We start from the raw sequence: 16,495 nt of genomic DNA, 5'->3' as shown, positions 1-16,495 counted from the left end.
GTAATTTCTTTTAAATAGTCAGACAATACTTGATTCATAATTATCATATGAACTCTTTTTTTCTATGATATATTTTGATGCCCCTTAAAATAATAAGGAATATTTTTGTGTTTTTTTAAAGACTATAAAAAAAATACCATATAATCTTTTACAGAATATTTTGTTTTTTCTTTCTTATGTTACACAAAAATATTTTAACTGTCCATTATTTATTATAGGAGCAAAAATTCACTAACATTCTCTTGTATCCCACGAACAGGCCATGCCTTTGTGGGATTTTTTGTTTACTATTTTTACTATTAATATGTATTTCATTGCTATGTAATTATGCTTTATTTTTTTAATACTCTGTTTCATCACTTATGTTTATGGTAAAAAACAAAAAAAACTCTTAATCAGTTGTTGTAACTCTCGATTAAATTGCTTCATTCACATTATACCTTTTGTTCGTACAATATTTTTCTATTTGTTTAACTTCACCGATAGGCATTTTTACATAATCATTGATGTCACTTAATCTCCATTTTCAGTAACATGATAATTTGCAGTAATGAATTAATCACAGTAAATCTCATGTAGTTATCTATCTTCAAAAATTGTAATCTGTCTTGAAAACAAATTTTTGGATGTATTCAGAATTTAATATTGTTTTTAAATATAATTCACAAAGAACGCACACTTTTTTACAATGGGAGGACCGAGTAATGTAAAAAATGATAATTTGATTGTTTGTTATTATTATTTTCAACCTCCCTATGAATAATGTTTAACTTATTATTGAAGACTGTTCTAAAAATATATATATTTTGATTAAAACTATAAATAAATATTCTTAATATCACAAATAAATATTTCATTTTGATTGAAATAGTTTGTGGGATAGTGTTACTACAGAACATTTTTATTTGATTTGTGACATAAAAAAAATTCATTATGAATGATGAAGGCTGAAAGGGTCATAAAATGATGACTAATAATTATTATATTTCATTACAATTAATGATTATAGCAAGAAATATAAATTTACAATAACAATATACATTATTTGTCATCTGCACATATATCTTGTGGCTGATAATTTCCTATAATCATAGGTTTTCATACAGGTCATAATTAACATTATTATTTTTTATAAACTGGAAAACATTATAATTGCTTGAATATTAAAACATATTGAAAATTATATACTAATTTAAACAATCGTTTTTTTATCTTTACATGAACACTTATCACAATTGAGATAAAATAACAATATATAATATTTGAATTGCATAAAGAATCAAAGAACTAATCAGCGAATTATTGAACTGATTAAATTAAATTTTCATATCAAAAACTAATACTCAAATTTGTATTTTGATAAAAGTTTGATAAAATATACACATTTTGAAAACATCCCAAATTTTACTTTGTTTCATATTGATAATTAATGCTTGTTCACTTGAGAGTTTATTTCGCTGCCTCTAACCATCACCAATTGAATTGTGCCCACGTACAAACCAAAACAATTTTTTAAAAACGTTAAATGGTACACATATATTATAAGCAATGAGGTACCATATTCATTGAATTTTGAGAAATAAGCATTGTTTTATTTAAAAAAGTTATTGTTAAATTACTCTAAAATAAAACAAATTCAAAAGATAAGTCCACAAAAAACAATATTAGTAAAATGAAAAAAAAAAAATAAATCATTTAGTAATTAAGTCAATCAATACCGTTTAATATTACACTAAGGCTTATCAAAAGAAAGCCGGCAAAAGATAGACTACCCTGGCAATACTAACAAAATGTCCTCCTTGTTTTATTTAACAATCTGACAGACGGTAAAATAATCTAATTCTTCGATAATATTATTTGTGAACTCGCTACTTATAGAGATGAAATGTGATCCCAACTTTTCCTTTTTAATACCAGCAGTATTTTGACACTTAAAAATGACACAACACGGCAATAATCAAATTTAAATCGGCAGTTGTGTACTAAGCAACACCTACAGAATGGCCAAAATGTAAAACTACTCATTTATGAGTAGTTTAGTCGGCTTCAGTTTAATGCGCGTATGCGGTTTCTGGATTATTATAATTCTATGCAAATATCATTTCATTGGCAGACTTCTGGTTAGAAATAATATCTGAGAAAAATTGGTAAAAATAGTTGAATTGTGACAAGAAATATGTATATACTTACAAGCTTCAAATGTTTTTCATTTTAAATTAACAAGATAAAATACTCACATTTTTCAAAACATTATAGAAAATAGTTGGCCAAACGATGACTAGTACAGTAAATATAAGGCTTAATAAAATTCCAATAATCAGCTGCGCCATGAGGCCGCATTTCCTTGTGCAACAGCCCATTCTATCACTGATCTGTAATAAAACAGAAACATTAATATGTTGGTCCTTTAAGGAAACTTTTGTCGGCCCTCTAGGCTACTGTTAATTGGTCCTTCGGGCCAACTTCCGCACACACACAAACATATATTAATATATACATAAAATTTATCTCGGCCTCGTGGTGTAGTGGTCAGCGCGTTTGCCTACCATGCAAGAAGTCTCAAGTTCGATTCCTGACATGTTTAACATGAAATATTTATTTAAAAAGGCGTTTTTACACTAGAATATTTCACAGTCCCTGGACTGGTACCTAAAGCTTAAGACTGATCATCTTACCTCCATGTAACAAAAATGATCAAGAGACACTGCTATTGGTGTACCAATGCAGTGCCCTATGCACCATTAGGTGCGGAAAGGGAATTATGATGATGATGATGATAAAAATTTATCTACAACACTATAACGTCATCATCATTCCCTATTCGCACCTAATGGTGCAACCAATTGCTGCGTATCTTGATCATTTTTGTAACATGAAGGTAAGATGATCAGTCTTACGCTTCAGATACCAGTCCAGGGACTATGAAATATTTTAGTGTGAAAACACCCTATTAAATCAATATTTCGTATTAACCCTGTCTGGAATCGAACCCGAGACCTCTTGCATGGTAGGCAAATGCGCTGACCATTAACACCAAGAGCCAGGCAAACAGACATTTCATATTTATAAAGTAAATTTTAAATTGATGGCAGGGTGACACTTTAATCCACTTAGTTTGATAAACTGGTTTCATCGCTCTCGCAAAATCATCAGACTGGTATACATTAAATAAAAGTATCATTTGTAAAATTTGCCAAAACCCATAAATCAACATATTAAATACTAAAAATAATTATATACATTCAGAAAAACACCCTTAACTACTAAAATACCCCCCCACACATATAAATTTTACAGCCTATATATCGTGTAAACTTCTTGAAAACCACGCCAGTCTGCCAATGTCGCGAAACTGGTTATTGGTCTATTAAACTAGGTACAGTAGCCGGCAGTAAATAAAGGACATCAGGCTTAAGAAAGAGAGGCTGCCAGCCATAATCGGCTAACTTTGACTGTAGAGTGTCCTAATTAAATTATTGACAGTTCTTTTGTAGGATCAAATTCATTGCAGTCACTTTATTATTAGAATTGTAAGATTTCATAAATAAAACCACAAAATTAACACTTATTATTCAGTTGGAACGAAGGATCTATCCACAATAATGCAAAAGGCTAACCGCTATCAAGATAAATAACTAATAATAATTGCTTTAATAAAATAAATAAAACAACTTTGTTCTTAACCACTAATTTTTTAAGAATTTTTTTTCCACTGTCCGGTTTCAAAGCAAACAAGCTTCTTCGTCAAGGTTTACGTAACTAATGAATTAATTCCTATTTTATTTTTATCATGTTCACTAAATACTATACGTGGACCCAATAAATCAAGTCTTTTTTCCTTACAAGGGTGGTAATTTGATATCAATATTTTCGAAGCTAGACAGGAGAGGACTAAAAGAAATATTGTTTATTTGGTTATCAATTATTTTTTTCTTATTGTGAATCGCTTTTTTAATTTCTAAGTTGTCTAATTTTAATATTTTATTTTTTAACATGAAGTACTAATAATCCAGTGTCTTTATTGAAGTTATGATTATTTTCTATCAGATGATTTGCGAATTCTTTAAGCTTGATTTGCGAAGCTTGTTTGCTTTGAAACCGGTCGGTGGAATTTTTTTTATTTTTTTATTGTTGTTAAAAACAAAGTTGTTTTATTTATTTTACTATAGTGAATAACCACAAAGTTAGTGCTTCAAATATAAACTTTATAAATAATTACTTTCTTCAAGCTACATTTTTTTATTCATAACTATTTTGGGACATACTTTGCCTACATAAAAATAAATTACAAATGCGTGTTTATTTTATCAAATTATATATCATAAAACACTCAGAGTAATAATGCACGCGTATTGCTTACAGAGGCACCGAAATGCACAAAAATTTAAGTTTGTTCTTGTGACAGCATGCCAAACATTTATTTATTTATTTAACTTTTTGTACATAATGTTATTTGTACATTGGCGGGCTTATTGCCAAATGGCAATTTCTTCCAACCAACCAATAAAATAAAAGTTTTATTTTTATAATTCAAGTTACAGAACATATTCAATAGAAAAAAAAAAAAAAAAAGATTAAAAAGTGAAAAATATATAAAAATAGAAATAAATGTATTTGTTTATAAATTACCTTAAATCAAAACTATTACTCAATGGGAAAAAGGAAAAAAGCGGAAAGAGGAAAAAGGAAAGGAGGAGAGATTAAGGAAGAGAAAGGAGATGTTTCTTCAGACGTGATTTAAACAGAGATAATGTAGTAACATCTTTGATGATGGGTGGGAGATGATTCCACAGTCGAGCCGCATGGACACTATATGAGTTAGAGAAGAAAGAGGAATTGTGTATGGGTATTAAGAGAGTGCCTTGAGAATGAGAACGAAGAGGTAAACCATGAACTGATAAGCGTTGAAATTTTTCACACAGGTATATAGGAGCGTTAGGACTATGAAGTACATTGAACAGAAGTGAGAGGGAGTGATAGTCTCTCCGCTGTCTAATTTTGAGCCATTTCAGTTGCCTACGATAATCAGAAATGTGGTCATATTTCCTAAGACCAAAAATGTACCTTATGCATGTATTCTGAAGTCGTTCAAGTTTATCGAGTTGCTCACAGCTTAAATCAGTCATGGAAACATCAGCGTAATCTAGAATGGGTAGTAGTAATGCTTGTACAAGAGTGCATTTAGTACTAATGGGTAAGAATTTTTGCAACCTTCTAAGTGAGTGTAGACTGAAAAATATTTTTCGGCTTAATTCATTAGTATGAGCTCGCCAGCAGAGATGTTCATCCATTAGTACTCCTAGATTTTTTACGGATTTCCTGTACTGAATATTGGTACCATTGACAATAAGAGGATTAAGTGAAGGTATGTCTAGCTTACTAAGCAATCTTTGACTACCTGCAAACATAATTTGTGTTTTAGACGGGTTTATTAGTAAACCATACTCTTTTGTCCATGTTGACACGCAATTTAGTGTTTTAGACATCGATTCTATTGTTTTGCTGGTGTTTTCAGGTCTGCAATGAAGATATAATTGTAAATCATCTGCATAGAGATGATATGAACAATTGAGACAATCTGCAATCGGATTAATAAACAGGGAAAATAGTAATGGTGATAAAACTCCACCTTGAGTTAGTCCAGCGGCAATATCGACCCATTCCGATTGATGATCTGGTGTTTTGATGCACTGTTGTCTAGCTCGTAAATACGATCCGAACCATTTTATAACCGGTTGTGTCATATTTAGTGTTTTAAGTCTAGCCAACAAAAGATCGAAATCCACAGAGTTGAAAGCGCTACTGAAGTCGAGTAATGTTATCAAGGTTATCATTTTGTTATTCATTGCGTATCTAATGTCATCTGTAACCTTGATTAAAGCGGTAGTTGTACTATGGCCCGCACGAAAACCTGATTGATTGGGATCAAGAAGATTATTTGACAATAGATAATTATTTAGCTGATTATATACAACTCGTTCAATGACTTTGGAAAAAATTGGAAGAATAGATATAGGTTAACATGAAGTTAGCTACAAAACAATAAGCCGTACTCAGGTCAAGTTGGCCAAATAATATTAAATTCTGTATTTAAATACATTTATCTAAAATAGTAGTTAGATATTATTATATATTGATAAATTTATTGCCATAGGGTTTTTATTTCTTTTATAAATATATATATATATATATTTTTATTTTTTTTTCATGTTATTTTTTGTCAGTAATCTTTTTTATAAAGAAATACAAATACTTACATGAAAAAAATTTGGAGATATCGAAAATATTTAAATGTTTTTTTTTTAAATTTTAATACGAGTGGCAGCACAAACACAAAAAATATTTATTTTTCCAAATTGCAATCTGTCAAACGGCAGCTGTTAATATGTCACCCAAATTCATTGATTAGTTTATGATTTACTCGTATATCCATATATTTTTTCCATAATTTGATTCTAATATCAAGCCTATGTGTTTAATGATACATAACTTAAAAAAATAAACATTTATAATATTTCATTATTCATTTTTAAGTGTGGTTACTCTCAGGTGAAACATAGCCCTTTTTACATTGGAATAATAATGGTATTCCAAATAGGTATATGAATGTGTGTTCTATGGGCTTTCTTTTACAAAGTTACATGCATGTGTGCATATCCAACAAACAAACTCAAGATTGGCAAGTATTAAAAAAATATGCATTATTACTTTAAGCAATCAAACCACTTGAATGCTCTATGGATAGAATTTGATGATTGAGAGTATTTTTTTTACTATATGGTAACAGAAAAAAGGCATTGAAGTTAAGCCTTCATGTTTGGAAAACATTATAATAAATTGTACAAATTGTTAGTTTCACAGTACAAGGTAAGTGGTATTCCTACAACCTGAATAATGACTGCGAAGCAATTTGAAAACATGCTGAGTAACATATTTTTCTTTGGTTGCATAACTAAAATACATTACAAACTTTCGAATTCATTTAAGTATTTGCGTGAAATCATTAAATTTACATGCTTGATGATTTTACCAGAGTAGCATACACACATACTTTCTAATATACCAATAAATTGTAAAAATTTTGGTAATCAATAAACTTTTACACAAATAAATAATAAACAAAGATTTTCACTTACTTAAATAATTATTTTCGAGAAGGAAACTGTTTAAAAAATATATATAAATTAGTAAATATAATAGTTATATATAAAATAAAAAAAACATCTATAAACATTCTATCGGGATCATAGAACAATGCATTCCAGATGAACTAGCTGACAGACGTCTTACGCTTAGATCAGCTACATCAACGTCGAAAGGAAAAGTTTTTATACCTCTGCGCAAACAGCGCACTAAATTTGGCCAACGCGCATTTGCGGTTACAGGCCCTACGGCCTGGAATGCTCTCCCAGCAGAGGTCCGAAACTGTGAGAGTGAAGTGATGTTTCGGAAGAAACTTAAAACCCACTTGTTCTCTAAATCATTTGAATAAATTCTTAGCATGTGGACAAAGTACATTATTTTTCTTAAATTAAAAAGTTAAAATTAAATTTATATCTTTATATAATCACTTTGTAAAGCGCCCTTGAGGTATTATATTACAAAAATGGCGCTATATAAAGCATTCATAATTATTATTATTATTAATGATGGATGTATGAAAAATGTAACTTTGCTTATCTTTTATAGTTGATGTTCAAATGGTTTTATAAAGGCTTTATATTCCAGCTTTGCAAAAAGTAAAATTTATGCATCTATCCCAAGTCTTAAATTATATACTTTTATACTTATCGAGTTGTGACATGAAGTGTTGTCACATGCGTCATTGTTCTACAATCATGAAGATTTTATATTTATGACTTTTTAAATTTATTTAAAAATGAAAGGTAAATATTAAACTATAAATAAAAACACACTTAGTAGTTATGAAATATGCTTACAAAATGTTTAATCAATATTTAAACTAAGCCTCTCTTCTACTAATAATTCATTTATAAACTGGGTCAAAAATATAAACATCAATGTTTTCTTTTCCTGATAAACTTTTAATTTGCTCTCGTATTTTTCCTAATTTAATTATCAACTTAAATTTAATATTCTTTATCTTTTCTATTTCTTAACTCGTTACTCTTACTCAAATAAAAATAAAAAAAAACAACCTGAATGTAATATTCAATTTTTACTTATATGCTTTTTTTTTTATTTTTATATTATGCATCTACACCATAGATTCACGTATTCTAGATCTAGTATACCCACGCACAGGCTATGCCTTGAGGGTTTTTTTTATGTTTTCATGTAAAGTTGTAATGTTATATATTATAGCGAGAGATTTTTTTGAAAAATATACGTAAATCAAAAAACGTAGTACTTTATATAATTGGTGCACATATTATTTATATTTTCATGTATTTCATTGCTTTATATTTGTATTTTATTATATATTATACTATATTATTTATGTTTAAGTAACATGTATTCTTGGCACATGTACATATATGTATACTTTATATTTGTATAATAACGATTTTTAATTTCTTACATTTGATTAGCTAGGCATTTATAATGAAGTAGTTTTAGTTTTTTTTTTTTATGTTATTGTTTTATTAGTACAGGACTACTTGTGCTCTAAAAAATAAAAAATCTCCATCTTAGAACAGGCTGAGCCATGTTAGATGGAGACTATCATAAACAGAGAACACTCCGTTTTTGTATTTTATTAATTAGTTTTATATAGATTCCCTGTTATTAAATATGTATACTAATTTTATGCAATAAATTTATAAAATAAAAAAAATATATATTAAAAAAATGTCATAAAAAATGTACCAAATGTACGCGAAAAAGTTTGTAAATAAAAAAAAAAATAAAAAAGAATGTATGTTTTACATTTTAAAAAAGCTAAGAATAATTATTAAGGAGTATTTGCATATATAACAGCTTATAATATATTATAATCGAAGTATATGAGATTAAATATGTCTGTACATAATCTTTATAAACTTTGCAAAAACTTACCAAACAAAAGATATGCCTACTTTTAATCAAATTTTTAAGGGCCGTTATTAACTTAATGAAACATTTATTCAATTTAATACCTACATATTATTTAAAAATTATAATGAACTTCCACCAAAAAATCACTTTTCTAAATCAACGAAAACGTGCGTACTTTAGTAAGTGTATAAACAAAAAATACAGGAACACAATCGTAAAATTAAACTGTCTTCTCAACATACACAGCAATGACTGCCAATGTTACTCAGAAAATCAATAGATTATTATTATCATTTTTAGACCAACACAACACTGATCTTTGAACTAATGAATCATCCATAGTCAGTGAGCGGAGATTTATTTACAAAACTCCGCAGTTACTGACATATTTCTGAATCACTACATACATACGTAAGTAAGCTTATTGTCCCAGCCACTTCAAAAGCAATTTTTACTGGTCGTAAAAACATCTGCCTTGTGATTTAGTTGTTAGCGAGTTTGCCTACCAAGCATGGTAGCAAACTTACAAATTAAGGTACGATCTGCCTTGTGATTTAGTTGTTAGTGGGTTTGCCTACCAAGCATGTTAGCAAACTTACATATTAAGGTATCGTAATGGGAAATGAGCACCTAGTATATTATTTATGGTTTTTAAGTTAATGTAAAAACATTCTTACATACATATCATTCTTTCATTTCTAAGCAGATTTGTTCGCGCATTTTCCTACGATACAAGAAATCTCGGGTTTGATTCCCGATAAGATTAACATTAAATAATTATTTAAAATTTATTTTTGTAATGCAATATTTTTTCTTAGTCGCTGGACTGGGAATCTAAAATATAATAGAGACCATCTTGCCTTTATTTTTTTATTTTTTAATCAAGATTTGGTTGATTGGTGTATCAATGCAGTGCCCTATGCACCATGAGATGTAGATAAGGGAAAAAAAGAAATAAATAAAAGTTAAAATATAATAATAAAGATAATGATTTTTTTTCTTTTGTACCACAACGATTAAAAGGCTTAATTCAATCACGTGTAACAATTTGTGATCTCATTGGGAATTTTACTATCAATTATCTATAAATAATAATTATTATAAATATTCAATAAATTTTACATTATTTTCGCTACTTTGTATGTGCTTGGTTAAAAAAAAAATGAAATGAAGTTACATAAGAATATGTTTATGTGGGCCCTACTTCAAAATAATAAATAATAAAATAATAAAAAACTAAGATTCAAAATAATAAATATAGGTCACTTTCGCTAGTAGGGTAAGGAAGAGTCATATTTCGTTTCATTAAAGTTTGATAATTTATTTAAAACAATGAATAATAAAAAATATTCATGTACTTACATTTGTTAGTAAAGTATGTAAATATATTTAAAACAATTAGCTTTCCTTTATATGAATATTATTCTATTTGGTTGGTTGGAAGAAATTGCCATTTGGCAATAAGCCCGCCAATGTACAAATAACATTATGTACAAAAAGTTAAATAAATTAAATAAATATTCTAAAAATACTTCCACTTTTTGTTATTAATTTGATTCAAAGCAGGTTATAATTTTATTGAACGTAAGTGTTTATCACATTTATTTAAATGGAATAATTCAACCAACAATATTCTAAGTGTATCCAAATATTGACAAAAAAAAACTAGATTCAAGTCTAGTCTAGAATTCCATATAGGTACCTATTCTTCTCAAAAATGTTCTCCGAGTAATATATTTTATAACATCTATCAAACATTAGGATATACTCAAAATATTATTTAGATAATAATTTATTAAATATCAATAATTTAGCAGAAGTAATTTTTTTCAGAATCCAAAAGATTTTTGAAAATAAAAAATTAGAGCCCCTTTTTTTATTTTGAATCAATCCCAAAACAAAGTAAGACAGGTGTTATGTAAAATAAAACTAATAGGGCTATGTAAGATTAATACCAAAGTGATCACTTAGACCAGCCGGACAGGTCTCTAATATTTTCTCAAAGAAGTTCTTCATCTCTGTTGAAATATCTGTCAATACTTATTGACAATATAAGCAGTTTTCTATCCACAACAATGACTAATAAACCAGTCTTCTCATAAATAAAATTCTTGCATAGTAAAATAATATGGAATATGTTATCCTTGAAATAAAATAATATAATTTATGTATGCAAGTACATAATTTTATTTAATCATCATTTATTTATTTGTCTCCGATGATTCCGTTTCACATTTTCAACAAAATCACTATAAACAACTGGATTGAATCCTTGAGGATTTTTATAATTTTAATTCCCTTTTTTCTTCTTCTTCATCTAGTATTAGATCAGAGGATCTGTTTATTACAAAGAAGTCTCCTGGGACACCGAACTCCAACTGTCTCACCACCTCTTTGAATGTCTTCCGGGTTGGCAGCTACCCTCTGGCATGTTGGCTGCTGCCACGTGTGGAAGTCTGTTGGTATCCATTCTCTTCACGTTGTCACGCCAGAATCGTCTTTTTCTCCTGCCCTATTTAACGATATCTTCTATGTTGCAGTCTTCACTTATGACAGTATTTACGATCATGTCCTTCAGTCTTTCTCAGAGTAGTGCGCAATGTCTTCATTCCTGCAGCGCCAAGCAGTGCTTTTGTTTTGTTTGGACCACACACAAGTTTCATAGATTCGCACTTTGCTTTCTACATGCATGTGTTTAATTTTCAGTCTTTTAAACATATTGATATAGCCGCTGCTTTATTGGTCTGTTCGCGGACTTCATTGTAGAGCCTTCCAGTCCCAGTATTTGAATCTTGACGCCTACTCGATGGATTTATTCTCAATCATCAGTCTGCACTCTATCTGTTCTTTTGCGACTGTCATACGCTTTGTTTTGTTGACAGAGATTGTATAATTTTGCATTCTGGTTAAACATGTGCAGCAATCATTTGATGTGAGTACACATAAAAAACAAAACATTCCTTTAAATCTCCGTTTTTGCAACAAAGGATGTATCCAATACTCTCTTGCATTTCTTTTATTTATTTTTCTCTTTATAATTAGTAACGCTACTATTGCAGCTTCTTCGACGTCCATTCTGCACGAATCTACAAACACTACGCTCGGCTTGGTCTCCTGGCCCTAGTTTCCTATGTTTTAGTCGCCGAGAGACCGAGTCTCCGGCGACCAGTCGATTTTGCGTAATAAGCCTTAATGAGCAAAAATTGCTTTTCGATCCAATTTAATCCCTCAAATCATGTTTGCAAAAATTTTAAATGTTAAATGCCACACAAACATGTTCTGAATACTTCAGTATATGAAATTAATATTTGTGTTTTTTTATTAATTACTATCACATCAATCATTCCATCAAATATGTCTGTTGGTTATCAGAGGTTATGGCTATCATTTTTAATAACAGTGTTGTACACAAGTAATCAATTATTAGTATTAACTTGTCTAGTATATAATTTACATTTAAAGCACTAGTATATTGGTCCCTTAGATGGAATGCATCAAAATCCTACAAAGGTAAACATTAAGCTCTCTTACAACCTAATCTCATAAATATAAAAACTGATAAAGTTAAATAAGCTTTTTGAAGAAGGAAATACGAAATTCTAGGTATTCACAGGGCTTATAAAATTTCGTTACGGGCTTATAGAACATTTGCTAGAACCGATAAACTAGATGCATGTATTCCCATCTTGAAAAAGTTGTTTTTTTATGTATTTGTTGAGATCTATATTGATTAAATCCCTTAAAGGTTGAATACCGAATTTGTTTACAAAGACTTTGACAAACCTATTGAAATATTGCTTCCTTATTTTGTCACACACGTCAGTGCAGTCAAAGGCGTCAATATTACAGATAATTATTTCAACTAGAAAGGAGGAAACTTATATGAAGATAAGTTATGAAAGTAGTTTTTAGAAAATTTATTATAGCAAGTTTTAAAATCTTTCATTTATTTTGTTTTTTTTCATTAAAAACAGATTAACGGACTTTATTCGTGCAATGATAATAAGTAATATGGTAAGACACAGCTTGTTTTATAAGTTTATACATTTTTTCATTACTGTATTTTTCGGACCATAATATACACTTTTTTGCTCTGAAAATTAAACCAAAAATTGGGGCGCGTATTATGGTCCGATGCGTCTTATCGTCTGTAAAATACGGTTATTAAATTTTTAAATACAACATAAAACACTTTGTTGTTACGAGTTAAAATAATTCATATATTCTAACAAATCAATTTATTTTATTAATTTGGCTAATTTTATTTTAAAATAGAAATAGCATATAATTAATAACAAAATGAAAAAACATGTTAAAAATCGCCAGATTCACAAACCACTCAAAATAATACTGTTTTAATTAGTACGTCACAAATCCGAGAACCTGATGTATTCACAGAAAGCAAAAAAAAAAAACAGAGCTTTCAGGTCAAATTTCAATCTAAAATATCTGCTAAAAAAAGGAATTATCAACTTCAATGTAAACAGCACATCAATTACAAAAATGAAAATTTTAGTGAGGGGTATATATGTACATTATTTTCCAAACATTGACATTCTTACAATTCACTCAAATATTAAAAATTTTGGGCCGTTTTAAAATAGTTGTAACTAACTTGAAATAGAGTTGTGATAGAATGAGGAATGAAACTCAAAACCGAAACGGGCCGACACGGGGCCAATACTGAAACCTTATTTTTATATTGCTGATGCATAATTTAGTATATTACCTACTACCCACACAATCCAGAGAAATCTATTACCACAAAAATGTAGTGGATTGTATGAATCGTTATATTAATAAACCATTATTATTACAGTACAATATTTCTACTTTCAATATGGTTAAATAATACAGAAATAATAACAATAAAACAATATTATAAAATATAATTTTGTATCAAACTTGTTATTCATATATATTTTTTTTATATAGAACTTATTTATTAAAAGTAATTAATATTTCTTTCAACACTTTCACTTCAAAGTAATTAATATTTCTTTTAACACTTTCACGACAAAGTAATCTATATTTCTATCTTCAGAATGTTATTATCTGATTCGTCTTCACTCATTATTATGTCCCAGGAGCTGCAATATTCTTTAAATTATTATTATTACTTATTGTTAAAATCATTGCTTTATAATACATCTAATTGGATCGTTTTTTTTTTATTTATGAATAAATATTGTAACATGTACATCTGTTTGGATTCCTAATAAAATAAAATAAAAGATTTAAAAAAAAAACAAAAAAACTTCTGCTTAATTCCTGTTAAGTTGTTAAAAGTATTGTATGATTAAATACAAAATATCTTATGCTCCATCATAAAGTGCAAAAACATTATTTATAAAGTGAAATAATAAAATAAAAAATAACCTTGGTCTAGGGAAACAAAGATTGAAGAAAGAATATTCAATGTCAGTTTTTTTTAAGCACGCATGACCTTTGTTTGGCAGCCGAAAACAAACTAAAGCATTAACAAAACACAAAACGCTTGCGGCGGTAATGCCGATCGAGGTACGTCGGTCGTTAGGTAAGACAATTTACTTGCGCAAACCCAGCTGTGATCGAAAAACATATTTGATAATAATAAATTTTGCACAAACCTTTCTAGCGTAGAGATCCAAATATTATTCACAGTAAAATATAAGCCATTGTGAATAATTAGTACTTAGTCAACAGGGTGCAACGTAAATTTACGTGGTGTTTTTGTATTAAAAACAAAACATAAGCACATTCGAATGTAATTATAACAAGAACTTTACCCCTAACTTTAATCAAATGCCGCTCACGCTGCGCTCTGGTACAAAATATTCATTTCTAACTTGATTAAACACATAGCGATAAAAACATTGAGTCATGATTTCTGGCGCGATCTGAGTCGACACATGACGTACATTTCTACATTTGACACCAGAGATTACAGATTATAAGCTCCACTTTGACGAGTTGCTTTCACAGATTATATAGTGTGGCTTTGTACAATTCTACAATTTCAGACACATTTGACATATCCATGCATAGATATTATAAAATACGAAGATTATCTAAGGAAAATACTGCGTTCGTAAACACATCCCGGATGAGCTGTGATTCGATGAAGGACAAATTTAAAAATGATATAATATTATAACACACGAAATAATAATAACCCAGAAAAACGTCATCAATATCCGAGAGGGCGTAAAAATCTAAGAGTTCTAACTAATACCACGTTATCAGATATTATTATTATTGTAAGGTATATTTTATAAAGGTCTAAGAATTTCTTTACATATTATATAAATATGTACATTAATGATTGACCAACTAAAATCTGAAAATTCCAAAGGATAAAAATATTGTTCTACGTTTAAAGAAAACAATAGAACGTATTGGAAAGTTATATTTAAATTCGGATTGAAATATTTTAAAATATCACCGCGTTTTTTCCCAATACAAACAAGGTTGATTTTATAATCTAAAACGAAAATACCTGCTTATTTTTACGGGGACAAAAGATTTTTAATGCCTGAATATTTTAAACAGGTATGTTTAGCTCGTATCGACGAAATATACGTTTTATTATTTATCGAATTGGCATTGACTTTGTGGCATAATATGATTCAATTTATTAAGTTAAACACTTTGTTACGAGACCACTTCAATTTATTTTCTAGCCGTACTATATTCTTGTGGTTTCGGAAAGATCTATGAGTAAACTTTATTGTAATATGCCGGCCTCTATAGTGTAGTGGTTAAGACGCTTGACTCACATACGGAAGGTTCCGGGTTTGATTCCTAGTGAGAACACAAAAGTTAAAATGTGAGTTTTCTCAAGCTTGGGTTTTCTGTGATGTAATTCACCACTGTAATTGGGCCTTCTGGCCTGTTGAGGTGCAAAAATAAATAAAATAATAAAATAGTAATATTGTAGTGATCAGAAATTAATTCATTTTTATTAAATTCAAGTTTATTATAGGTTGCATTAAATGATTGAAGGCTGGTTTAATTGAGTTCTTATCTGAGAACTATTTTTCAGCTTCAGCGGATTTAGCGTGTCGGGTTTTTTAGTACGGGTTGTAGGATTCAACTACTAACAGATGGTTAGCAAATTACAACAGGGATGGAGAATACTTAAAATAAAGGAATACGGAAGTCTAGGCATTTACAGGGCTTATGACCTGTCATTGGCTGGTTTAAGTGGCCACTTTACACATTAATCTTAATGACTCCCGAGGGGGTGAAATCCAGTCTTTTGTCTACAAACATTTGGACAAACTCAAATATTATAACTAATAGATTTTGTTTTTTATAATTTCATAGACACTTTCAACATAAACCAGAAGGGATCCTTGAAATGGGTGGCAAATTATGTTAAATTTTTATTTTCTTTGTTATTTCCTCTGATTGTTTATAAACAAACAAAAAAAAACCTAGTCTCCGAACGATTCAAAAATTGTTTATTGCCAGGATCTATTGTCGATTGGTATAATCTGAGCTATTGTATCTAAAT

At 29.1% G+C, this 16,495-nt stretch overlaps 1 protein-coding gene across 5 annotated transcripts in view; it reads right to left on the bottom strand.

Annotated features, from left to right (window-relative positions):
- LOC148272224 (protein croquemort-like) overlaps nucleotides 1-15,011 on the bottom strand; it is a 37,236-nt gene extending 22,225 nt beyond the window's left edge. Inside the window, exons 1-2 of one of the 5 annotated variants that reach the window (XM_088240337.1) lie at nucleotides 14,607-15,011; nucleotides 2,238-2,372 (exon numbers count right to left, since the gene is read on the bottom strand). In XM_088240337.1, the coding sequence (XP_088096463.1) occupies nucleotides 2,238-2,360 (123 nt within the window). In that variant the 5' untranslated portion in view covers nucleotides 2,361-2,372; nucleotides 14,607-15,011. Of the gene's footprint in view, nucleotides 1-2,237; nucleotides 2,373-9,018; nucleotides 9,258-14,376; nucleotides 14,465-14,606 lie in introns of those variants that run through there. The other 4 variants (XM_088240338.1, XM_088240339.1, XM_088240335.1 and 1 more) reach the window with 4 other exon arrangements.
- Between the last annotated feature and the right edge of the window lie 1,484 nt (nucleotides 15,012-16,495).

Source organism: Micrasema longulum, unplaced genomic scaffold (assembly GCF_059751315.1).
Source record: "Micrasema longulum isolate JH-2025_06_02 unplaced genomic scaffold, ASM5975131v1 h1tg002428l, whole genome shotgun sequence".
In the NCBI taxonomy this organism is placed as follows: domain Eukaryota; kingdom Metazoa; phylum Arthropoda; class Insecta; order Trichoptera; family Brachycentridae; genus Micrasema; species Micrasema longulum.
This window is presented reverse-complemented; position numbering and strand designations above follow the sequence as displayed.